At 31.3% G+C, this 27,760-nt stretch overlaps 1 protein-coding gene across 1 annotated transcript; it reads left to right on the top strand.

Moving 5' to 3' along the window:
- Positions 1-12,490: 12,490 nt before the first annotated feature.
- On the top strand, positions 12,491-26,220 carry LOC139901071 (uncharacterized). The gene is made up of 8 exons (XM_071883809.1): positions 12,491-12,624; positions 23,121-23,800; positions 23,882-23,928; positions 24,551-24,573; positions 24,711-24,904; positions 25,102-25,297; positions 25,397-25,455; positions 25,709-26,220. The coding sequence occupies exons 1-8, from the start codon at positions 12,491-12,493 to the stop codon at positions 26,218-26,220; spliced, it is 1,845 nt and encodes a 614-aa protein (XP_071739910.1).
- Positions 26,221-27,760: the final 1,540 nt, after the last annotated feature.

Consider the following 27,760-nt stretch of genomic DNA (forward strand, 5'->3'; position numbering starts at 1 on the left):
TGAGGGGGAGCATGAACATGAAAAGGCTCCTAAACACCCCAGGAGAGATGGAGATGGTGATGGTGATGGTCAAGATACTGGCCCTAAGCCCAGCAACGCTCATACTGAAGCTGGTGGTGCACAGGCAACTGGTGGTACTCAACCCAGTGTGTCTGCCACACCAGTGGATGATATTGGTTCTGGCAGTAAGCCCAGTGATGTTTCTGATATGGCTGTAGCTGAAGCTTTTGTGCTGTCTCAATCTATTGAACGTAAAATGAAGAGGAAGTTAGAGAGACATCAAAAGCGACAGCAGGAACTAGATGATGCCTTCAATGCCAAGTTTGAGGCCTTTGCTGAACTTAAACGTCGTAAGATTATGCACAGAAGATGGCTGAGTCCAAAAGCAATGGCAATCGATGATGACCTGACTGCCTTTGATAAACACAGAAAAGACGCAAGAAAAAGAAATGCCAAGTTCATGGTCAAATACGACAAACAGAGGGCAAAGCTGTATGCACAGAGAGCAGAAAGAATCAGGAACATGACTCCTGCTGAGATGAAGGATTACCTTGATTCTATTGAGTCAACTGGTGGAGTTAGAGCTGATATTTTCATGAAATGGGTTGATGCTATGTTAGAAGCCAGCTCTACTCCTCAACCAGCATCTGCTGCTCAGCCAACTACACAACAAACACAGCCAACAGAAACAATCATCCTTGATGATGATGATGTTATTAGTCAGGGGGAGCATCTTACTATTGTTCCTTACCTGCCTCCTATTCAACCAGTATCGACACAAGAACCATCAGCTGAACCCAGGCCTATTGACAAACACAGGGTGAAATCTGCTCCTAGGGACAATCAGCCCCTGAGGAAAGGACCCCTATTCGAGGCAGCTGAAGAAGGTACTGAAGTGGTTGAGCCAGCTGATACTAATCAGTCAGCTGGCATTGAAGACACAGCATGGAGTGCTGTAATAGAAGACCCAGCCAGAAGTGTGCTGCTGGGTAGTACAAGTGTTGAAGACCCAACAAAGTCAGTTGAGCTGGGTGATAAACAAGTAGATGATGAAACGGTTGATCCTGCTGACTTCACAGTCTGGGGAAGAGACGGCCAAACATTTGTACTATCTCCTCTTCCTCCCCAGATTCTAGCTTACTTTGACAGAACACAGGATAACCGGGTCAATCAGCATCCGGTTAGTTCATCTGGCAGCTATGAATCATCTATGTATCCTCCATCTTCCCCAAGGGTTCATGACAAACATATCACTTGGGAAGATGACTCAGTAACCCATGGTGAGCCGAACATCAGAAAAATGAACCCAGATGAAAGAGAAGCCTACAGACTTCAGATCACTGTTCCAGAGTTGATTGAACAAAGACAAATTGAGCTTAATGAAAGAATTCGTCAAGTCAGGCTGCTGCATCATCCTCTTGATCAGCCACACTATATTGCTGCACTAACCTCTGGCATTGACATTAGGGTGTACTGATGAAAGAATTCATTTTGAAGATGCTCTCCAGCTGGGTATGGATATAAGGGAGTATTGTGCTGCCCTTAGTACTGAAGAGGGTAGAAAGATGGTTGAAGCAGTAAGATCCCTGAACATTTCTTATGATGATTATCTGTTGGGTTTAGCTGCTGAAAGGGAAGCCAGAGAAGCTGCTGATGCTGAACTTGCTGAACGATCAAGGCTTCAGGATATTGAAGATAGATTGGCTGCTGACAGAAAGCAACAGGCTGAGTCCCTCAAACTAGCCAGAGCCATTGTCAAAGAACAGGATACGGTTTTTGATAAGATAGAAGCTGCTGAGAAAGTACCTACCACTGCTCCTGTAGTACCTGATCACAATATTGAGTTTCCTGATACTTATTATAAGAGCAGGTATGGTAATGTGATGAATAGAAGATCTAATCCCTGCAGAATTATCAAGGTAAACAGAGGGACAAAAAGGGCTTTCAATGTTGTCAGGGATAACAATGTTCAAGAAAGGATTAGTTTTGATGACTTAAGAACTCTTGGATTCAGTGAATGGATAGAAATCTTGGAGTATTTCATTGGTAAAGGTGAGAGTGCTATCAAGAGTGCTCTTAAGACTGAACTCCAACAGCTGTTCAAGAAGGCAACTAAGTTTGGGAATGCACCAGTAGTTGATGTTGATGAATTTCTTGCTCAAAAGCCTAAAGGGAAGCAACCTACTGGTGAAGGACCAACTGGGAGAAGCCGAATTGTTCTATCTCCTTTCATCCCTGTTTATGACCTTGCTGAATTACCTCTCCTGTTCCCTGAAGCCTGGAAGATTAAACAAGAGGAGCTATCTGATGAAGAAAGAGAAAGAGAAAGGGATAAAGATAGATAGTCTCCTATGTGCTTAACTTGTATCTTTTGTAATTTACTTTTCATTACGAATTATCTTGTAATTATTGTATATATCTGATGTAATGAAAGTAAAGTGAGTTTATCTTCAAAATCATATCAAATTATAAGATATAGATAACTCAGCAAAAGATCCCAAAATAAACTTAAAGGGACGAATTTACTGTCTACTCTCACTAGGTCCCTAAGTGCTGGCTTTAGTGTTTTCTCTTCAAGTCATAGGTTTTGTCATCATCAAATAGGGGGAGATTGTTGAGTCCCCAAAATAATTAAGGATTTAATTATGACAAAACAATATTTATTTGCACTAAAGTGTTATGTGCAGCCAGCACAAGTTTGTTTATGTATAGTCAGCTAATATAGCTGTGTCGAGTGTTTAGTATGCTGCCTAGTCTATCAGCACAAGGTAGAAATGTATTCTTTGAATCAGCACAGGATGTGCACCCAGCAAATCAAGAATATCAAGTGACTCAGCATATGAAGGACCAGTAAGTCTGGATATCAGCATACAACACAAGACAGCCATGCTCCATTACAAGCATGATAAGTTTCCCTGAGTGGTCTACATCAAATGTACTATTCAACAGAAGTCAAAGACAAAGTTGAACAGAGAAGGACACGCGTCGGCGGCTGACAAGTGACCTTACAAGACCGCATGGGAATGCAGAAGTTTAACTTATGTGCAGACATAAGTTATCTGTTGTCAACACCTAGGGAACACAACATTCTATTTGTTTAATCAAATAATGGTGCCAAACCGAATTGGGGTGTTCCTGCAAATAGCTACTAAAGAGGAAAGAAAGGGAGCACGCCTCCTTACACAATTGTCCCCTCAAGTACAGACATCCTATGTACCAGTGGATAATAGATCAATTACACGGTTAATAGAACTACTATATATATTGTTGTATCCACTATTGTAAAAACTAGTGGTGTGGGTTTATCTGTTAGAGTCCAAACCGTGTAATAGCTTTAGTTTATCTCTTAGCTATAATCTAGGTAATCTGTATCAACCAACTATCATTTCCGCCAAGGATAGTTGTGATTCTTTCTGATTTAATCAATAAAGAATAACCGTTGAAAATTACCTGTGACTCTATCTTATTTACTACAGAATACTAAACGTGTTTAACTGACTAGTTAATTAAGAAAAGAATTGTATTCACCCCCCCCCTCCCCCCTCTACAATACTCCTGTTGTTATTAAGGGACCAACATTATTATTATTATGAATACTAAAAACTGTCTTTTTATTTAAAATTATTAATATCATTATTTTTGTTACTTTTATCATTAGTCTTATTATTATTGGTTTTATTTTGATAATATCATTATCATTTCTATTATTATTGTTATTAAATATTATCATTAGTATAATTACAAATATTATTATTAAAACTATTAGTAATACCATTGTTACTACAATTATTATAATTATTATAATTATTATTAGTATTTCTACTATTATTAATAATATTAATAGTATTATTATTAGTAATATATATATATATATATATATATATATATATATATATATATATATATATATATATATATATATATATATATATATATATATATATATATATATATATATATATATATATATATAATTAAATAAAATTAAGAGACAAATAATTTACGCGAAATCAGTTAACCTTCAACATATGATATGTTTTATTTTTCTCTGCATTCGATTTCCTTGTCGACCACCCACACAAAATAACAAATAAGTTTACTGCTCTAATTATTGATTAACATCATCTTTATTGGTCATATAATGCTTGTATCTGCTACTAATTCAGAAGAAAAAAAATAGAAATTTTTATAAACAAAACCACTATCCTCTGTTCGCCATAACTCGAATTCAAAAACTCAAAATCTGATTCTTTATTTAAAATGTAAAAATGCAGTGTTGTTAGGAATTATTTAGTTAAACTACCTACCAATTTTCAAGCTCCAATTCCTTCTATCAAACGCGAATTTTGGAGTCAAAGTTATTTTACAAAAAGTTAAACTTTTTGTTCATCACGAAATTCGAATACAATTCGATGTTTCAGGTTCATGTGAATGTTTAAATTTCTTTTCTTCTTAATAATGTGAATGTTTAAATTTCTTTTCTTCTTTCTGTTAATTCAACACAATTACAACTGAACGTTTCTGTTTTGATTCTATATCATAATTGAAACCTTGAATTAGTTAGATTTGTTAGTAATTATTTTTGGTCGATTAAAGGTAGGAAGAAGAACGAACAGAAAAAAATAGGTTAAAAATAAATAGGTTGGGTGTTACTATCAGTAAAATGAGGATGAAGTAGTGGTTTTGGGGGTTTCTGTGTGAGCGGGAGGTCCTGGGTTCGAGCCTGGGCAAGGGTAGTATTTTTTTTGGAACTCTCTCTTTGTGAGTTAGTTTCTTATTATTATTATTATTATTATTATTATTATTATTATTATTATTATTATTATTATTATTATTATTATTATTATTATTATTATTATTATTATTATTATTATTATTATTATTATTATTATTATTATTATTTTTATTATTATTATCATTATTATCATTAATTAGCATTATTATTATTGCTATTAATATTGTTATTAATATTATCATAAATCGTAACCTTAATAATAACATAATGATATTTGTATAAAAATGAAACTTACTTTGTTATGATTATGATCATAAATATACTAAGATGAGCATATGGATATAAAAGGTTATAAAAATATTAACACGATGCATTGAAGTATATGTATATAAAAGATCAGGAATACCGATAATATTATGAAAATGATTAAAATTATCATTTTATTATGTTATTATTATTTTCATCAAATATTAGTATTAATTTCATTTATAAGCATTAGTATTATTATTAACATAGTTATAATTATTATTACCATTATTATCATTATTAATAGTATTATAAGTATTATTATTATTAATATCACTATTATTATTAGTAAAAGTATCATTACTATAGATATTATGGTTATTATTATTATTAATATTATTATTATTATTATTATTATTACTAGTATTATAATTATTATTAGTATTATATTATAATTATCATTATAAGTATCATAATCATTATTATGATTATTATCGTTATAAGTATTATTATTTATATTATCATGAGTATTATTATGCAGTTACTAAGATCATTATCATAACTATCATTAACAGTAAATTAATATTTTTACATTTATTATCATTAATATCATTAATATTATCATTAATAGAATTATTAACATTATTATCTTATTAATAATATTAAATATTAAAATTATTATCATTTTTACCACTATTAATATTATTTTGGTATTATTATAAATACTATTATTGATATACAAATGATATATTTATATACATATAACATAACAAAAATTAATATTTTTTATATACAAAATGAATATATGAAACATATATATACTATTAATATAAAAAGGAATATAACTAATAAATTTATATATATATATATATATATATATATATATATATATATATATATATATATATATATATATATATATATATATATTTGTTCAATTTCCATTATGTATATTAATAAATATACAAATGATATAGGTTCGTGAATCCAAGGCCAACCCTGGATTGTTCAATATCGTCATATGTATTTTTGCAACAAAATACAGTATTGTGAGTTTTATTTGCTCCCTTTTTAAATGCTTTTGCAATATATATTTTTGGGACTGAGAATACATGCGGTGCTTTATAAATGTTTGACGAAATAGCCACAAGTACTTAAAACTACATTCTATGGTTGGATTATCGAAATCAAATATCTCCCTTTTTAGTCTGGCAATCTAAGAATTAAGGAACAGACACCTAATTGACGCGAATCCTAAAGATAGATCTATTGGGCCCAACGAGCCCCATTCAAAGTACCGGATTCTTTAGTACTTCGAATTTATCATGTCCGAAGTTGTCCCGGAATGATGGCGAATTTATCATGTCCGAAGTTGTCCCGGAATGATGGCGAATTTATCATGTCCGAAGTTGTCCCAGAATGATGGCGAATTTATCATGTCCGAAGTTGTCCCGGAATGATGGGGTTATTCTATATGCATCTTGTTAAGGTCGATTACCAGGTGTTCAATCCATATGAATGATCTTTGTCTCTATTTATGGGACGTATATTTTTGAGAAATGGAAATGAAAATCTTGTGGTCTATTAAAATTATGGAAATGATTGATTATGATAAACTAATGAACTCACCAACCTTTTGGTTGACACTTTTAAGCATGTTTATTCTCAGGTTTGAAAGAAATCTTCCGCTGTGCATTTGCTCATTTTAAAGATATTACTTGGAGTCATTCATGACATATTTCAAAAGACGTTGCATTCAAGTCATTGAGTTCATCAAGAATATTATTAAGTCAATTATAGTTGGATATATTATGAAATGGTATGCATGCCGTCAACTTTCTATGTGATGAAAGTTTGTTTTTTAAAAACGAATGCAATGTTTGTAAAATATATCATATAGAGATCAAATACCTCGCGATGTAATCAACTATTGTGAATCGTTTATAATCGATATGAATGGGGCATTTCAAAAACAATCGTTCTTAGATCCAGGCTCCTCAACCATTCTCTTGCCCCCTTCTCATTGTTTGCAATGCCTTTTATAAAAACCTCGGCTCCCACCTAAAATTTAGTTTAAAAAAAAACCATTTATGAGCGCTAAAAGGGTAGAAAAACTGTAAGCTATTAAATTGAAAAATACCTTTAAATGTTGAACTCCCGAAGTATGAACAACCAAAACATCATTTTGCACACCCAAACCATTCTGCTTTTCCGCCAACTGGGCTTTTAACCTAACATTTTCATTAGCAAGTTCTGCTTTTTCGGACTTCAGCTGAGCATTTTCTTTGCGAATAGTTGATCGACCAGGTGCACCCCACAAATCTTTGGCGCGAACACCCAGTCCATACGTTTCGGTAGAACCATATTTATGTTGACCCATTATCTTGGCATAAACATCATCTGGTCCAGGTGCATCAGTTGCACCATCACCCATTTTCTTAGTAAGTTTTTTCATTTATTCCTGCATAAAAACCATAATATTTAAACAGGTATATAAAATATGTCATGTAGCATATTTAAACATGTGGTCACTATCAATTCAAGACTCTATTAATATTCACCTCAAATAAATTGGCTAGAAGATTATCAACATCCTTACATCTGTCACTTTTTTATCTTACCCTTAGAAGTGTCAACTACAACTAATTAACTTAAAGATAAAATAACCCACTGAAGCGCAGGAACATATCACAAAAGTGAAAGTCACTAAAAGTCTACTTCAAAAGAAATAAAAATATCACAAGTGGTTTATAGTTATCTACTTTTAATTATTTCATATACAACATAATTGTCTTTGTAAAATTACTTACAATTTCACGAGCAGCTTCACATTCACCACTTCCATTTGAAAAACACTTCTTAAACATATCTACCCTAGTTGGTTCTCTTCCTAAACTCGCCTGCAATGAGTAAAACTGAGGTAACTATTAACGATGTATATTCAAAAGCTATACTATATAAATAATTTCCCAGGATATTACCTTCAGTTCTTCAAGAATTATTGCAAAACTTTTTTTCTCCGTCACTTGCAGCAACTTCCTGTTAGCCCTATTGGCTTTATTTTTTACGCTCATCTCCTGAAAAAGAAAACCTATTAAATATCCTAATATGAAACTAAAACAAAATAAAAAAATATACACCATGTGTAAGAATATTTCATACCATCACATTTTCTATACTCCAATATTCAAGAAGTCTTCTCCAATGTTTTTTGGTGAGTTCTAGAGGTGGTGACTTAAATTAAACCTCCATTGATTTAGACGGGTCATTGTAATAGTCCTTCAATCTCGTCCTCCAATTTTTCATTTTGTGCCCAAATGATAGGAGTATCCAAGAATCAGTAGAAGTTGGAATATCAAACTTTGACTACAAATTACAAAAAGAAAAATTATATCACATGAGAATAAAAAAAGGCTTATAATCACACAGATTTTAAATATATGTACCATTAACTCCTTCAGCAGCTTCTGTTTTTTATTTAACTTTATTCCATGGTGTATAAACTGGACAATAATGGTAACTCCGCGATAAGTGACCAATAAAATGGGCGAGTTGACTAATGTTAGGACCAATTGGCTGTCCATGTTCATTAACAACAATAGGAAGTCGAACAGATGACTTCTGTTTCCAAATTTTTTGCATAACTGTCGGCCCTCTAACTTTGTCGAATTTTTTAGCTAAAAAATATGTGCACTTGATTTACAACTGATATACTAAGCAAGCAACAATACAAATCAAATAAACAAACCAAATTAAAAAAACAAAAAATAACCTGATTCATCTTGTTCTTGTCAGGTTTGATGCTCATCTCTGAAACTTGTATCATTCTCATTTAATTCTTTACTCGCATAATTGGCATGCATATAACAGTAGAAGAAAATGAAAGTTAGAATACATTATTTAATATAATAAAAAGAATCAAGCATCAAGCAATATAGAACAAATAAACCTTCTTCAATTTGTCGTCGTTGATGCTCTTTAAGATCTTCATAATAGCCATTGTCATATATGTTATCCTGGTATTCATCGTTTGCTTCATCTTCGAGCTCCGTATCCATTTCCTTATCTCTAAGTCTTCCTAGTATAACTTCATCATGTCTAGCTCGCTTGGGTTTGGACTCAAAATTGTCGTCTGTATTTTCATCTTCAAGATCCTCCGCAATTTCAAAAAGTTACACAACAAAAGTATTCAACTGAATGTGGAATTAATGATGACTGTTTTAATATGAACTCACCAAATCTGCCCCTTGTTCCATCTTGAACTTTACTTTTTTTTTTTACCTTCGGCCTCGTATCATTTGCTTGGCCCTTTTGCATCTGGGATTTTGAGGTTAATACTTTAGAGACATTAGGACTAACAATAACTCGTTTAAATGTTAAAGTTGCATGTCTCATGGTATTGGGAGAAACAAACTGTTTGGTTTTCTTCGTCTTGGTTGTTTTAATCGTAGTAGCATCAACCTGTTTAGAGGGTCTAAGGTAAGTCTTTTTGTTTCCTTCCATTGCCATAATCTAAAAAGAATGTAAAGAACAATACTTCGCAATTATATGAATAACATCTATTCAGAAACGTTAAGAAAATCAAATACGAATAACCCAATATTGTGAAAAAGAGATATACCTGTGTACTTTGGTGAAAAAAGAGATACCTGAGTTCTTTGGTGAAAAAAGAGTTACAAAATTGTTCAGAAACCTTTTAGCTAGATCCAAATTGATTTGGCACCTTTGAATTTGGGAGGTGATCTTTCCAAACTAGCATTTGATCCATCCACACCAAAATAATTCAAACTTCCTATTTTACCCTTAAACTACTATTAGGTCAACATACTATTTTTAATGGGTAAAATTGGTAATTAATTTGTTTTGGTGTGGATGGATTAAAACTAGTGTGGCAGGATCAACCAAAATTTTTTGAATTTATCATAATTTTGGAATGAAAAAATTTGGATCAGCTTCAAAATTTGGTTTCGTGATCCGTGATATTGGCGGTACTGTTGAGAGGGTACGTTTTAGTGAAAATTAATTGAGGATAACTTCTTACATATATATTTACGTATCTATGGAATATTAAATAAATACTAGTAATATTTAACTAAAAAATAATATAAGTATAAGTTATAAGTTAATATAAGTAAAATAAATAATATAACTTATACTAAATGTATTTGATACTATCAATACTTAATAATTAATGGGTTAAAGCCACAAATTAGCTATATACATTCTCAAATGTCCCGATGTTGCCCATATACACATTTGCGTCTCACTGTCGTCTACAAATTTTCAAAAAATGTACCAATGTCAACATTTCGTTACCGGTTACCTGTTGAACTGGTAAAGTTATTTATTTAACTTATTTTTTTCATTTTATATGTCCTGATGTCGACCATATACTTTCAGTTGTGTTCCGATGTCGCCCATATACTTTCAGGGTTTGTTCCGATGTATCACCGACGTGTCATGACTAATTAGAAGCCACATCGTCAATTGTTTTTATTACATGTAAAAAAAGTACAGTGGGCGACATCGGTACATTTTTTGAAAGTTTGTAGACAACAGTGGGACGCAAATGGTTATATGGGCGACATCGGGACATTTGAGAAAGTATATAGCCAATTTGTGGCTTTAACCTATAATTAATTTATAAACTTTATAGAATAAATGTACACATGATTAATTTAATTAGTCAAAAGATGTATTTTTTAAAAAATTTATATAATTTGCGTCTCAAGAATCGACAATATATATATATATATATATATATATATATATATATATATATATATATATATATATATATATATATATATATATATATATAAGTTCATGTTGGTTAACCTAATTGAACATCGTCTATCATAATAGATCCTAATTGAACATCGTTTATCATATACTATATTAATTTGTTTCCGTACGTACAATACATTATCAATATATGAATCAACATTATTTAGATCGGCGATCACCCGATAAGCGTTCAATTAGACCGAGTGTTAGACACCCCTAAACCATATATATAAACCCTTAAACACGTACCTTAACCCTAAAACCTAAATCCTAAACCATAAACATACCCTACACTAAACCCTAAACCCTACCAATGTATGTAGCAGTAGCTCACCAGCTGATACCTTAGAAGCTGGGACACTGCCATGTGGAAGCTTGACCAAATATGGCGTAGGTTCAATAATCCCCACTTGAGGCAATAATTTGCAACTCTAGATAGTGGGATGGCCTGTCACATGGTTGGGTACCTGGTGGCCCGTAATTTTTTGGCATCCGACCCATTCAGGGTAGGTTTGGTGGTTTCCATAGGAAACAAAGGGTTGTGGTGTCCCAGCCAAAGTAACACCTTAATTTTAACCAAACCCTGAAACCAAAACCCTAAAGCCTGAACATTAAATCTTAAATATACCCAAAACATATATTATATTAAACTATAGACCCTAAAAACCCTAAATCATTAGTGTCGATCTATTAATAAGCTAGCTTTAAGATAATCGATCTTATGAGTATACGACACTCTCAAGATCTTCCGATATGCTTTAACATCTCGTCCGATAAGGTGTGGTATATATATACGATCATGGTAAGATCTATTTGGATCAAGCTTAACCTACATTATTTTTATTATTTTATACTTTTCTTTTTTTACGAGGAACCCCCTAACGAGGAGCCATAATGGCTCCCCTCTAGTTGGTAAACCCCGGGTAAATGACAAGCCAGGCCTCCACCGCTACCAGGAAAAGCATCCTCTAGTCAATCAGTTACTAAATGGAGCTCACCCCAAGGTATTTGCCTTGAAGGGAATTGAACCTGTGACCTCTTGCTTCATTGGAAGTCCTGGTATTTTATACTTTATTAATTATTATTTGAATTTTCTCTTAAACTTATATTACATCTTATTAGATGTATTTCAATAATCATAATTCATAACTATAACTATAATTATTATGTTACTATTAATAATTTATAATAACATCATATTTAATTGCAATCATTATTTGTTATTGAAGATTGAAGATGTGTTTGCAAATCTAAGTTAATTACAATCATCATGTATGGATCATACAGAGTAATTTATAATCAGTTGATATGTAATTGAAGATATAAGTTAATTGCAATCATCCAAAATTTGGGTCAGCTTCTTTCATACGCTTTGTCGATACCCCTTAATTGTTGCAATCTTTGATTTTGAACCAGGTTAATTTCTTTCTCCCGCTTACTGAACACACAAATAGTTTTTTTCTAATCAAATGTGTTTGTTCAATTCAGGTCTATGATGGACTCGACTTGGATGTCTTTATGTAGATCTTTCCATGCATACGAAAAAGGACTTGACAACTTTTAGAACGTATTTTCGCCTAAAAGGAAATGGTGGGTCATAAGTATTATCCGTGCATACATTGCAATTATCATTGACGGGTAGATAGGGTTGAGGCTAAATCACATCTGCTATGTGACGTGTTTTTGGAAGGCTATCAAATTCCTCCTGAAGATGATACAATAATGTGGGATGCTGAAGATGATGTGCAAGGATTGGCCCAATGCGCCTTCCATATGTTAGAAGATGAAGATGAAGATGAAGATGATATCCAACAAACTGAAAATCATCATACTGTACCAAACATAAATGCTGAAAGGTTTTATAGAGTATTGGGATATGCAAAGAAAGAACTATATTGTCACGACCCGGAAAATTTCGACTAATTTTGGAACCAAACTCACGATACGATTTCATGATTCTGACATGATAAGCAAATTCTGTAAAATATGAGTCTCAAACTTTTGAAATGTTTTCGTACATATTCATTTACCCTTCGACCATTTTTGACGATTCACCAACAACAATTTTAATGAGAACACTAAGAACGATTCTAGGCCACTAGGTAATTGATAATTAATAGATAGATAATTTAATAAATATAATTTCTATTATAAATGCAAATCGGTTGTATGCATATATGTGGTGGTGACATACTCCTTGGATCTCCCATTCTCTTAATTGTATTCAATTAAATATATCTTTTATATTTGTTGCATCCTTTTGTATCATGCATATTACAAATTACAAAGTATATATATAATGAAATATGTTTCTTGATGTTAAATTCTTAAATTTGATGCATCCTAATATTAAATATTAACGAACCCATATCCATATAATAAACATAAAAGCAAAACAAATGTGTTACATTCCCATATACGATTCATGGAATGCATTTCACTAATATAGTTAACCTTAAGATTTAAGAACGATCATGATCGTCACTCCATGCGTCATTTGTTTTTTTAGTGGGAATATATATATATATATATATATATATATATATATATATATATATATATATATATATATATATATAAATTTGTATGATTGATATAAAATATAAAATTTACAAAATTGAAAAGTGATTAAAGTAAACCCATGACTCAGATTTAGTTGGATTACACATGATGTCCATTTGTGTGTGGGGCTGCTGAGGGAGCCCACCAATTGTCATTAAAACAGAATTATCTTTATCAACCATCCTTATCTGTATTATTATAATTTTTAATTAATATTATGTAGTCTTGTGATCTCTTGTCTCACTTATGGACCAAAGCATTCAAGAGTTATTATAAGTTATATATATTCAATAAAAAGTAACCGAAAGGTATATTCATGTACCTGCTCCTTTACATTAATTTAAACATATAAATATTATATGTTACAATTATTATTAAACTCAAAATCTTTTGTAACTTCAAGTAATTAGGGAGATGGATTAAATTGGCACTTTACTCATTACTCATAAAGATAATAGCAATAATAAGCTAATGTAATTAATGAGTGAATTAATTAATGATATCTAACTATCAACAAATTAATCGGAGCATAAATGTCATTATTAAATAATATGATCAAATGAAATATTTACTATACTAGTTTATTATATATTATACTTGTAATAATTGTGAAGGAGAATAATTAGTTAATAATATAATAGTTACTGAATAAACTAACAAAAGGTGAAATATCATTTCACACATGAATTTTTATTGAAAATCTTGTAATTGTAGTCAAAAGTTTATCTAAAAGTAGTCAATCTCGGCCAACTAGTTAGTATATCTAATTTATTTATTTTTTTAATTTTTTTTCTTTTCTTACAATCCATATATATATATATATATATATATATATATATATATATATATATATATATATATATATATATATATATATATATATATATATATATATATATATATATGTATATATATATATATATATATATATATATAAACACTTTGACAGCTAGTTTTAAATCCTGAATTTATATATTAGTTTCAACAAATAGCAATTCCACCGTCTAACTCATTTACCCACACCATTCATCATATCACACACACAAAATATTTCTAAATACTTGTACGGGAGGAAGCAAAGTGCAAGTAAGTGGAGAGATTATTTTACTATTCAAATCGGTGTCGATCTTGAAAGGTAATCCTTAACCAAACTTTGGTGTTATTATATTATTAGGCTTGATATATATAATCATACGGTGTTCTTATATCCAATAGAAATAAACAGAAACTAATACTTAAAATTTTGTTTAGTGGTTATATGGAAATGTTTCAGGTTCTATACATACCATTTGGTAACGGATCGACAACTATAATTGTACTTTAATATCTATTACACTTTAGGATTAAAATTGTTAAATAAATCACCATAGTCATTTAATTCAAGAAAATATATATTATGAAGTAGAGGTTCAACACTTTAAGTATAGATACAAATCTAATTAATTACTTTAAAACACGAGAAATTTTGAGACACAAAAAATAGAATTACGGCTACATTACAGATGGGCGAAGAAAATCTATACAATAACTTAATATAAGACTAACAATTAATTTCTAACTTAAACAAATAAAAATATTATATAATTAATATATAAACTTGTTCGATTATGATTATATGTTTTAATATATATATATGAATGATATAGGTTCTTGAATCCGAGGTCAACCCTGCATTGTTCAATATCGTCATATGTATTTTTACTACAAAATACAGTATTGTGAGTTTCATTAATCCCTTTTTAAATGCTTTTGCAATATATGTTTTTGGGACTGAGAATACATGCGCTGTTTTTATAACTGTTTTACGAAATAGACACAAGTACGTGAAACTACATTCTATGGTTGAATTATCGAAATCGAATATGCCCCTTTTTATTAAGTCTGGTAATCTAAGAATTAGGGAACAGACACCCTAATTGACGCGAACTCTAAAGATAGATCTATCGGGCCCAACAAGCCCCATCCAAAGTACCGGATGCTTTAGTACTTTGAAATTTATATCATGTCCAATGGAGGATCCCGGAATGATGGGGATATTCTTATATACATATTATGAATGTCGGTTACCAGGTGTTCAATCCATATGAATGATATTTTTGTCTCTATGCATGGGACGTATGATTATGAGAAATGGAAGTATGAAATCTTGTGGTCTATTAAAATTATGAAATGATTCTTTATGATAAACTAATGAACTCACCAACCTTTTGGTTGACACTTTAAAGCATGTTTATTCTCAGGTACGAAAGAAATCTTCCACTGTGCATTTGCTCATATTAGAGATATTACTTGGAGTCATTCATGACATATTTCAAAAGATGTTGCATTCGAGTCGTTGAGTTCATCAAGATTATTATTAAGTCAATTATATTTGGATATATTATGAAATGCTTTACATGCCTGTCAACTGTCGATGTAACAAAAGTTTGTCTTTTAAAAATGAATGCAATGTTTGTAAAATTTATCATATAGAGGTCAATTACCTCGCGATGTAATCAACTGTTGTGAATCGTTTGTAATCGATATGGACTTCGTTCGGATGGATTAGGACGGGTCCTTTCAGTTGGTATCAGAGCGGTGGTCTTAGCGAACCATGTATGCATTAGTGTGTCTAACTGATGAGTCGTTAGGATGCATTAGTGAGTCTGGACTTCGATCGTGTCTGCATGTCAAAAGTTTTGCTTATCATTTTGTGTCAAAAATTTCCTGCTTATCATTCTTAGAGAATCACTTGCTTATCATTCTTAGTCTAGACACGTCTTACTGCCTCTATTGCATAGACAGTGTATAGATAAATTCATATCTTAGCGTATCTGTTATTGTTACCTTTGCCTGACAGATTCCGTAGATTCCTCCGTAACTTATGGGATTTTAGTATTATATATGCATATGTAAAACTATGTATTGCAGGGTACTAATCTACATCCTATAATCTATTTCTTATCGAAAATCCTTTATCTGATCGTACAAGATGAATCCCTCAACCAGTTTGAGTCCCAAGGATTCCGAAAACTATTCCGATAGTTATCCCGACAGTTATTCCGAATGGATAGTCATCTAAGCTCTGGAAGCAACGTCATCAGAATGAATCAACCAATCATCCATCCCCAATTCATCTGATGGATTCGTACTCGACTTAATCAATGGAGACGCGCAGAAGGCGATCCCTTCCACTAACTGAAATCACCTTTTGGCGAAGAACCTGAAGCACTTACCGGCGAACTTGTTCGTAACACCATTTTCACCCTCATTTCCCGAATATCTCACCACGACTATATCATAACTCAGATTCTAAACCTTATTCATCCGCTCGTTTCGACCGACAATCATCCCGAAATAATATAAGAAGTCAACGAACTTCGCGCTCGAGTAATCAATTTGGAGAACATGGTGCAAAACTTACCAGCTCCAGCAACATCACCGACACCAACAGTACCATCAGTAACATCATCTGTATCATCAACAATCTTTGCCTCAATATCACATTCTGTACCACGAGCATAATCATCATTCTACGTATCGTTCTATCTATTTTATCTTCGTTCGACATGGCAATTATGTAATCTCTAATGTTTTATAGATTATGTATCTTAGTTCTAACGGTAAATCAAATGAGATTAATACTATATTAACTCATTAAATCTATAATTACATCTGAAGAAAATATATATTTAAGTATGTTTTCATAAAAATTGTAATTAAAAATTCTCTTGTACAAACTGTTAATGGTGAAAATATTTTAACGAGTAGGTAATACCCGAAGAATATTTAGATTTGCATTAATAAGTTACACTGTACATTCTTCGAATCTGATTCAACAGTCATTTACTATCCTACTTACAACCCCAGCTATACGAATCCGTTCATCACAGAATAACCATTTTCATTCAATTTCATATTTGGATTTTGACCTATCAGAATCCGACAAGTGGCATAATGAAGAAAATATTGGACAAAATAAAATTTGTTAGAAACAAACAAATTAACTATGAGAAATTGTGTTAAGAATCCACGCTAACTGTTCCTAGCTAATTGTTCCTAGCTAACTGATTACATTTTATTTATCGCAATTTACATTCTCGCAATTTTAATTATCGTCATTTAATTTCTGTTATTTACTTTACGCACTTTATTTATCGTTATTTAATTTCTGTTATTTATTTTTACGCACTTTAAATATCGGGAGACGTATACAAGGTTTTGACATATCATATTGACACATCTATATATATTATTTGGAATCACCATAGACACTCTATATGCAGTAATGATCGAGTTCTCTATACAGGGTTGAGGTTGATTCTCAAATAATATATATACTTTGAGTTGTGATCGAGTCTGAGACATGTACACGGGTCACGATACGTATTAATTAATTCGAATATTATATATTAAACTATATATGAATTATTGAATTGCTAACTGTGGACAATTAAAATCAATTAAAATATTGACTATAACATATGAAACTAAACAATTCTTCAAGTTTGCCACTTGACTTCATCTTAAACCTCATTTGTATCTTGACGATTACAATCTGCGTTCAAACCTTTCGCAAATCTTGGAAACACCTCAATCGATAGGAAGATCCAACTACACGTATATGTGTTAGATCCTTTAGCATTGTTATTACAAAAAAAAAAAATTAACTTTGCAATCCCTTTTCAAATTAGAAAATTTTGTCACAGCTCCAGCAAGTCAACTTCGACGTTTCATTCGAAACAACTCTATTATAACCTCGATATATATGCATGCTCTTTTATTGTTACCGGGGAACCTTTTATATTCCACTATAGTATCAACAGACGTACCAGCAAACTCGTTACTTTTTGGCTTAAATCTCTCTGACAAATCATTATATTTATTCATTGAAACCGTATCATATACTCATCCGCATCTGGTAACGAGAATTGCCATACCAATTACCGGGAATCAGCAATCAGTAATTTGAAATCTCGCAGCATGTCTACATCAACAGTTATATGTAAACATATGACATTTATCTCTTAGAATTATGATCTTTTATTCTGAAATTCTGAAAAGCACCCAGTCTGCAAATTAATGCTCTGAATTTTTAAAAGTTGAATGAAGCAACAAAAACTGTAAATGACCTCAACAGTCAAAAGTTGATGATAAAGAATGGAGTATTGGAAACACTCAATAGAAAATTTAGTACCGAAAATCGGATTATACGAAACTATGAAGGAAACCGTGGACAAATCACAAAGAATAAGTTTGACTTCAAAGAATCCAAATGATTCAATGCCTGCTGAAATCTTTAGTGAATATCTTGCTTCTGACTCCAAACTCTTGCGGACAAAATTTTCTTCATCATCCTTCGATATTAGAAATTCCAAGATATCATAGTATCTTTCATTATAAATATCCTCTATATTTCTGAAGATATTTTCATAACTATTCTTATCTGAAATCATTAATCTCTTTGTGCTATCAGTGTTACATCATATAGAAACTGTTAGTTTCTATATTCTGTAAACTTTCAAACTTAAAATATGAATGCTATTGAAGTAATGTTGGGAACTGATGCATGAGTTAGTATAATATAATGACACTTGATCAACGTGATTATATTACAGTAAGTCATGCTGAGTTTCTGAATGGAACATGATGATTCACAGATTATAACGCCATCATGTGTCATGTTACATAACTTTTTCATTCTGATTAACTTCTGAACATATCAAGAAAATATATTCTTGATAGTTCTATTCTCAGTGATTATGGTAATTTGACAAATCAAATCGTGCTAATACATTCTTTCTTATATAGAACATGATGTTTATCCGAAATTCCATACGTATGAATTCTGGATCGTTACTCGCTTTACTAGAGGTCGGGAGGATAATAAAAAGGCAAAGAGCTCCAAAATATAAGAGAAAATATTAAGCCCAATAACAACACGGAGGTTACAAACCGTGGGTATTAATAAGAATAGCAACATAAAGACACGGTAGAATTAAGAATAGTATCATCCCAAGGTAATAGTAGGAGTAACCAAATCTTTCTGGTAGAAGATTGAAAAGAAGGATGACAGAAATGATAAATAGGAAAATATCAAGGATTAGAATAGTATGAAGCATTTTTACGATCTTTTGGATGTATGAACTAAGAAAGAAAATATAGGAATGGTGAGAATAATATGGAAGAGTTTAATTTATAATGGAAATATCAGAAAGGGTAATCGAGGCAGATCATCGCATTTAATTAAAGAGATCTTAATTTCTTTATTCACCAAAGAATCAAATCTTATAGAGATTTCGAAGATTTTCATTCCTTGAATTTCGAAAATCTACCGAGACTACATCAAAAGTTAAATCTCTATCTCAATCTTTTGCGACAGCATCACTTGAACACTCCACATAATCGAATCGTTTTATCTATATTCATCAATAATGATAACACCCTATTTATCAACTCATATTCGGAAAAAAAAAAGATTTTATTTTTAGCCATGACGACCTCACTCAAATTTCGGGACGAAATTTCTTTAACGGGTAGGTACTGTCACGACCCGGAAAATTTCGACTAATTTTGGAACCAAACTCACGATACGATTTCATGATTCTGACATGATAAGCAAATTCTGTAAAATATGAGTCTCAAACTTTTGAAATGTTTTCGTACATATTCATTTACCCTTCGACCATTTTTGACGATTCACCAACAACAATTTTAATGAGAACACTAAGAACGATTCTAGGCCACTAGGTAATTGATAATTAATAGATAGATAATTTAATAAATATAATTTCTATTATAAATGCAAATCGGTTGTATGCATATATGTGGTGGTGACATACTCCTTGGATCTCCCATTCTCTTAATTGTATTCAATTAAATATATCTTTTATATTTGTTGCATCCTTTTGTATCATGCATATTACAAATTACAAAGTATATATATAATGAAATATGTTTCTTGATGTTAAATTCTTAAATTTGATGCATCCTAATATTAAATATTAACGAACCCATATCCATATAATAAACATAAAAGCAAAACAAATGTGTTACATTCCCATATACGATTCATGGAATGCATTTCACTAATATAGTTAACCTTAAGATTTAAGAACGATCATGATCGTCACTCCATGCGTCATTTGTTTTTTTAGTGGGAATATATATATATATATATATATATATATATATATATATATATATATATATATATATATATATATATATATATATATATATATATATATATATATATATATATATATATATATATATATATATATATATATATAAATTTGTATGATTGATATAAAATATAAAATTTACAAAATTGAAAAGAGATTAAAGTAAACCCATGACTCAGATTTAGTTGGATTACACATGATGTCCATTTGTGTGTGGGGCTGCTGAGGGAGCCCACCAATTGTCATTAAAACAGAATTATCTTTATCAACCATCCTTATCTGTATTATTATAATTTTTAATTAATATTATGTAGTCTTGTGATCTCTTGTCTCACTTATGGACCAAAGCATTCAAGAGTTATTATAAGTTATATATATTCAATAAAAAGTAACCGAAAGGTATATTCATGTACCTGCTCCTTTACATTAATTTAAACATATAAATATTATATGTTACAATTATTATTAAACTCAAAATCTTTTGTAACTTCAAGTAATTAGGGAGATGGATTAAATTGGCACTTTACTCATTACTCATAAAGATAATAGCAATAATAAGCTAATGTAATTACTGAGTGAATTAATTAATGATATCTAACTATCAACAAATTAATCGGAGCATAAATGTCATTGTTAAATAATATGATCAAATGAAATATTTACTATAGTAGTTTATTATATATTATACTTGTAATAATTGTGAAGGAGAATAATTAGTTAATAATATAATAGTTACTGAATAAACTAACAAAAGGTGAAATATCATTTCACACATGAATTTTTATTGAAAATCTTGTAATTGTAGTCAAAAGTTTATCTAAAAGTAGTCAATCTCGGCCAACTAGTTAGTATATCTAATTTATTTATTTTTTTAATTTTTTTTCTTTTCTTACAATCCATATATATATATATATATATATATATATATATATATATATATATATATATATATATATACACTTTGACAGCTAGTTTTAAATCCTGAATTTATATATTAGTTTCAACAAATAGCAATTCCACCGTCTAACTCATTTACCCACACCATTCATCATATCACACACACAAAATATTTCTAAATACTTGTACGGGAGGAAGCAAAGTGCAAGTAAGTGGAGAGATTATTTTACTATTCAAATCGGTGTCGATCTTGAAAGGTAATCCTTAACCAAACTTTGGTGTTATTATATTATTAGGCTTGATATATATAATCATACGGTGTTCTTATATCCAATAGAAATAAACAGAAACTAATACTTAAAATTTTGTTTAGTGGTTATATGGAAATGTTTCAGGTTCTATACATACCATTTGGTAACGGATCGACAACTATAATTGTACTTTAATATCTATTACACTTTAGGATTAAAATTGTTAAATAAATCACCATAGTCATTTAATTCAAGAAAATATATATTATGAAGTAGAGGTTCAACACTTTAAGTATAGATACAAATCTAATTAATTACTTTAAAACACGAGAAATTTTGAGACACAAAAAATAGAATTACGGCTACATTACAGATGGGCGAAGAAAATCTATACAATAACTTAATATAAGATTAACAATTAATTTCTAACTTAAACAAATAAAAATATTATATAATTAATATATAAACTTGTTCGATTACGATTATATGTTTTAATATATATATATGAATGATATAGGTTCTTGAATCCGAGGTCAACCCTGCATTGTTCAATATCGTCATATGTATTTTTACTACAAAATACAGTATTGTGAGTTTCATTAATCCCTTTTTAAATGGTTTTGCAATATATGTTTTTGGGACTGAGAATACATGCGCTGTTTTTATAACTGTTTTACGAAATAGACACAAGTACGTGAAACTACATTCTATGGTTGAATTATCGAAATCGAATATGCCCCTTTTTATTAAGTCTGGTAATCTAAGAATTAGGGAACATACACCCTAATTGACGCGAACTCTAAAGATAGATCTATCGGGCCCAACAAGCCCCATCCAAAGTACCGGATGCTTTAGTACTTTGAAATTTATATCATGTCCGATGGAGGATCCCGGAATGATGGGGATATTCTTATATACATATTATGAATGTCGGTTACCAGGTGTTCAATCCATATGAATGATATTTTTGTCTCTATGCATGGGACGTATGATTATGAGAAATGGAAGTATGAAATCTTGTGGTCTATTAAAATTATGAAATGATTCTTTATGATAAACTAATGAACTCACCAACCTTTTGGTTGACACTTTAAAGCATGTTTATTCTAAGGTACGAAAGAAATCTTCCGCTGTGCATTTGCTCATATTAGAGATATTACTTGGAGTCATTCATGACATATTTCAAAAGATGTTGCATTCGAGTCGTTGAGTTCATCAAGATTATTATTAAGTCAATTATATTTGGATATATTATGAAATGCTTTACATGCCTGTCAACTGTCGATGTAACGAAAGTTTGTCTTTTAAAAATGAATGCAATGTTTGTAAAATTTATCATATAGAGGTCAATTACCTCGCGATGTAATCAACTGTTGTGAATCGTTTGTAATCGATATGGACTTCGTCCGGATGGATTAGGACGGGTCCTTTCATATATCCCGCCTGTAAGTTCTCTATTCTTTCGTTCATTGTTAGACTCTTCCATTCAAAGTGTGTTGGAAAATGTAATGAAAAAGGACTCAACATGATTCTTGACACAATGAGGGAAGCCTTCCCTCATGCTTGCATACCGAAGTCATTTTATGAAGTTAGGAAGACAATAAGAGAGTTGGGTCTTGGTTATGAGAAAATTGATGCTTATCCAAATGATTGTATCTTGTACTGGAAACATAACAAGGACAAAATTAAATGTGACGTATGTCAGACCTCAAGATATAAACAAAGTAACAATGATTCTGATGAGTCAACTAAACAAGCTGATCATAATGATGGTGATTATAAAGGTAAGAAGGTTAGAGAAAATGCATTATGCTATTTTCCACTCATACTACACTTTCAAAGATTGTTTATGTACCCGAAAACGGTTGAGTCCATGAGATGGCATGAAGAGAGTCATATGAAAGATGGTCTACTGAGACATCCCGCATATTCACCAGCCTGGAAAACATTTAATTACCAGAATCATGAATTCGCTAAAGAACCTCGTAATGTGAGGGTTGGTTTGGAAAATGATGGGTTTAACCCTGTTGGAAACATGAGTATTTCACATAGTACATGGCCAGTTGTTTTGATGTCGTATAATCTACCTCCATGGTTGTGCATGAAAAAACCTTTTTTATTCCTTACTTTACTTTTATCCGGTCCATCTGCTCCAGGTAATAATATAAACGTCTATATGCAACCTCTAGTTGATGAGTTGAATGAGTTGTGGGATACTTGAGTTAATACTTATGAAGCATCAACAAAGAGTAACTTCCAACTGCGTGCTGGTTTGATATGGACGGTAAGTGACTTTCCTATTTATGTAAATTTATAGGGTTGGAGAATTAAAGGTAAATTAGCTTGTCCTTCTTGCAATAAGGAAACCAAATCAATACGGTACCAAACTCCCACAAAGAAATCTTCATGGCATATCGTCACTGGTTGGAAATGTTGCATGCTTTCCGTTTGTTAAAATATGCTTTTAATCGCACGGAAGAACATGAAGGACTACCACGTTGCTTAACAGGGAAAGACGTGCTTGCAGAGCTGAATGGTTTTAAAATAAAATTTGGAAAACTAGTGAAGGATAACCTATCCTTACCATATAACTGGAAGAAGAGAAGATATTTTTTTTTAGTTTCCATACTGGAAAAATAAATTATTACGTCATACTATAGACGTAATGCATACTGAAAAGAATGTATGTGATAGTGTCAATGGACGCCGTGATTTGGAAAGACCAAGGATCATTTAAATGGATGCTGTGATTTGGAAGAAATGGGTATTAGACATGAACTTCATCCAGAACCCTTACCAAATAGCAAAGTGTTTTTGTATCCTCCATGTTTCTTAATGGATAAAAAAGAGAAAGAAAATGTTTTGTAATGTGCTTAAATCAGTAAAAGTGCCATATGGTTATGCAGCTAATATTTCTAGGTGCATTCAGGTAAAACCTCCAAAAATTTTAGGCCTAAAAACTCACGATAATCATATTTTGATATAGCAGTTGCTTCCCGTGCCCATAAAAAATATTATACCTAAGAATGTGTGTTCTGTTATCATGAATTTATGTCGGTACTACAGACAGTTATGCTTAAAAGTTCTTAATCCTACTGATTTAGTTAAGATGGAAAAAGATATTGGAAACATACTTTGTGAATTAGAAAGGATTTTTACACCATCTTTTTTTGACGTTATGATTCATCTATCGGTTCATATAGCTTCAGAGGCCGGATTAGGGGACCTGTTCATTACCGTTGGATGTATCCAATCGAGAGGTGACCACTTATGCTGTAGTAAATTATATACTTGTTTAAATATAACATTTTTGAATTAATATGATATAAACTTTTTTTTACCACTCGGGTATTTAGGTACATAAAAATATTATGTGTGAAACTATAGTAAACCCAAGGGTTCAATAGCAGAAGGATATTTAGCGGAAGATGTTTTTCATTTTGTTCTTTGTATTTAGCAAGTGACGTCGAGACTATATATAATAAGACTAGTCGAAATCATGATGGTGGTGGTGATGAGACTGTTTTACCAATATTGTGTATGTCTGGTCGACCCATTGGTGCAACAAACGTAGAAAGACTCGGCTATGACACTTTGGCTATTGCACACTCATATGTGTTGGTAAATTGTAGTGAAATATATTTCTTACGAATGTAAGTTATTTAAATTTACTATGTTATGAGATTTTTTTATGACATTGTGTAATATTGACGATAATGTACATTATTCTCTTTTTGTTACTTTGATTGCAGAGACCATCTGAATATTCCTACTCATGGAAATCAGCATAAACGTAAGCGTGACATTCAATGTTTATATAGTCTGGAGTTTCAGTAGTGGTTGTCGGATTTATTTTGCTACTTATATTACGATAATGTACGTAGTGATGATATAACTGAGCGTAAATTATTAACAAATTCCCTCAAATCAGGTTGATGAGGATATGGCTAGTTGTAGGGATAACAAAATCACAAGTGATATAAACAAGTTGGTAATCGGTCCAAACGAGGTTGTAAAGAAATATAAGGGATATATCATAAATGGTTTCTGATTTAACATTAAAGATGTAGAGAAGAATAGGACAATACAAAATAGCGGAGTTATGCTTGAGGCTATAACAAGTAGATTCTCTAGTGCTAGAGATAACAATCCTGTTACGGGACATGTAACTTACTACGGTGTTTTAAATGATATAATCAAGTTGCTATATGCTGATGACAAGAAAGTAGTTTTGTTCCATTGTGATTCGATATCAGGTAGTTCCAGGATAAAATTTGATGAGAATGGGTTTACGATAATCCATTTTCGAGGTCTGAAGCAAACTAAAGAGCCTTATATCCTAGCTTCGCAAGCACAACAAGTATTTTATGCTAAAGATCATGTTCGTAAAGGTTGGAAAGTTGTGATCAAGACAACACCTAGAGATAATTTTGACATGAATGAACAAATGTGTATCGATGATGTAGAAACACATTTGCAGAGTGACACACCGTTGGGTCCTGAACTTGTAGAAAATGCGACTATTGAATTGGTTGCTGCTACAAATAAATATCAAATTGGAGACGCTTCCAGATGAAATATTAAGGATAACTCTGAAGTTTTGTATTGTGTAGTTTATCATGTAGTTTTCGAGTTCTGTTCCTTTTTCTTTCGTTAAATTGTAACCTTTGCAACATCATTTGACATTTGTTCGTATAGTACAGATAAAGAAATGTTTTGATTGTGTGGTAACTTGTAATTTACTTTATCGGTAACAGTACTAAGTTACATGCGTCCCTATTATGTAGGTAATAATACTCTAGGTCATGATTAAAAGTGTACATGTCACTTCTATATTAATTCTGGTGTTTGGCAAATGAGGTTTAAAAAGTAATTAGGTACATTTTTGTAACACCAAAACGTGGTTATGAAATTAAACAGCACCACATGCGCAACCGTTAGATTACTTTATTATTTTATAAATCATTTTTCTTTTCATTATTCACCTTAAGTGGGTAAATATGAGATTTCTAAAATTAATAAGGATGGTATATGATAAAAAAAACCTAACTCGTAATATTGGAAAATATTGCATTATGTATTTTGTTTGAAATATTAACACATTGATTTTTTTATTTTTTAGTTATAAATATTATCGTAAAAGGCAGTTAATGGATGAAAACAAATTTTGAGTTAATGGATGCGTGATAAACAAAATTTGAGCTAATTTCGTAATAGATTGCTCAAATCACTCAAATTGTCTATTTTATTTTAATCATAATTGAATATTATTATGTAATATTTGAACGTGGATATCAATGACTTTGATCTAATGGTCCTCATCCAAAGTTACTTTTAATCTAAGGGTTAATTATTTTCCATGTAATCCTTTAGTTAACATAATTTTCTAATAAAATTAGAAGTATATATACTGTATATTTTATTTTTACTCTAAATCATCATTTAGTGCACACGTGGAACTTTGACGTCGGTTGAGTATACCAAAAATCAACTTTAAGAGGACTTGGGCATACGGCAAGTTGTCTTTTCTGTCTTGTTATTTGCCATCATCTTCTTCTACAAACCTAAGTACAATTTTCATCTTTTTACAGTATCTTTTAAACAAAATACAAAAATGGATGTTAGGCATCTCGCAAAAAAAATGGATGTTAGGGTTCGACAACAGAACATTCAAGAAGATCTTCCACAAGATATGCTTATGGAAATCTTGTCTAGAGTTGGTCAAAATTCATCTGCTCAGTTGTTCATGGTGAAGTTGGTTTGCAAAGCGTTTGAGAAGCATTCCGAGGATGCTTTGGTTTATAAAAGGCTTTCCTTTGATAGGTGGTGTATCTCACCTTGGGGAAACCATAATTTGGCCCATATTTTCCTTTATTATATGTATTTTGGAAACCCTAATACAATTTTTCGCTATGGTTTTTTGATTCTATATACCCCAATATAGGGCTTCTTTTATTAGAAAAAGCTTTAAATATGCAACTTTTTGAGGCATGTTATGTTTATGGTTTGGTCATGTTTTCCTCTCACCAAATAGAAGAAAAGGACATCAGATTACAAATTCTTAATCAAACATTTCCACCGGTACCGGATTTGGTGGTTGAGGTGAGAACCAAGGT

This window comes from Rutidosis leptorrhynchoides, chromosome 3 (genome assembly GCF_046630445.1).
Source record: "Rutidosis leptorrhynchoides isolate AG116_Rl617_1_P2 chromosome 3, CSIRO_AGI_Rlap_v1, whole genome shotgun sequence".
In the NCBI taxonomy this organism is placed as follows: Eukaryota; Viridiplantae; Streptophyta; class Magnoliopsida; order Asterales; family Asteraceae; genus Rutidosis; species Rutidosis leptorrhynchoides.

Coding starts and splice junctions, on each gene's coding strand:
- LOC139901071 (XM_071883809.1), top strand. CDS start 12,491: ATGTGGGATGCTGAAGATGATGTGCAAGGATTGGCCCAATGCGCCTTC. Junction 25,298..25,396: donor GAAATATATTTCTTACGAAT/GTAAGTTATTTA, acceptor CTTTGATTGCAG/AGACCATCTGAATATTCCTA. Junction 25,456..25,708: donor ACGTAAGCGTGACATTCAAT/GTTTATATAGTC, acceptor TTAACATTAAAG/ATGTAGAGAAGAATAGGACA.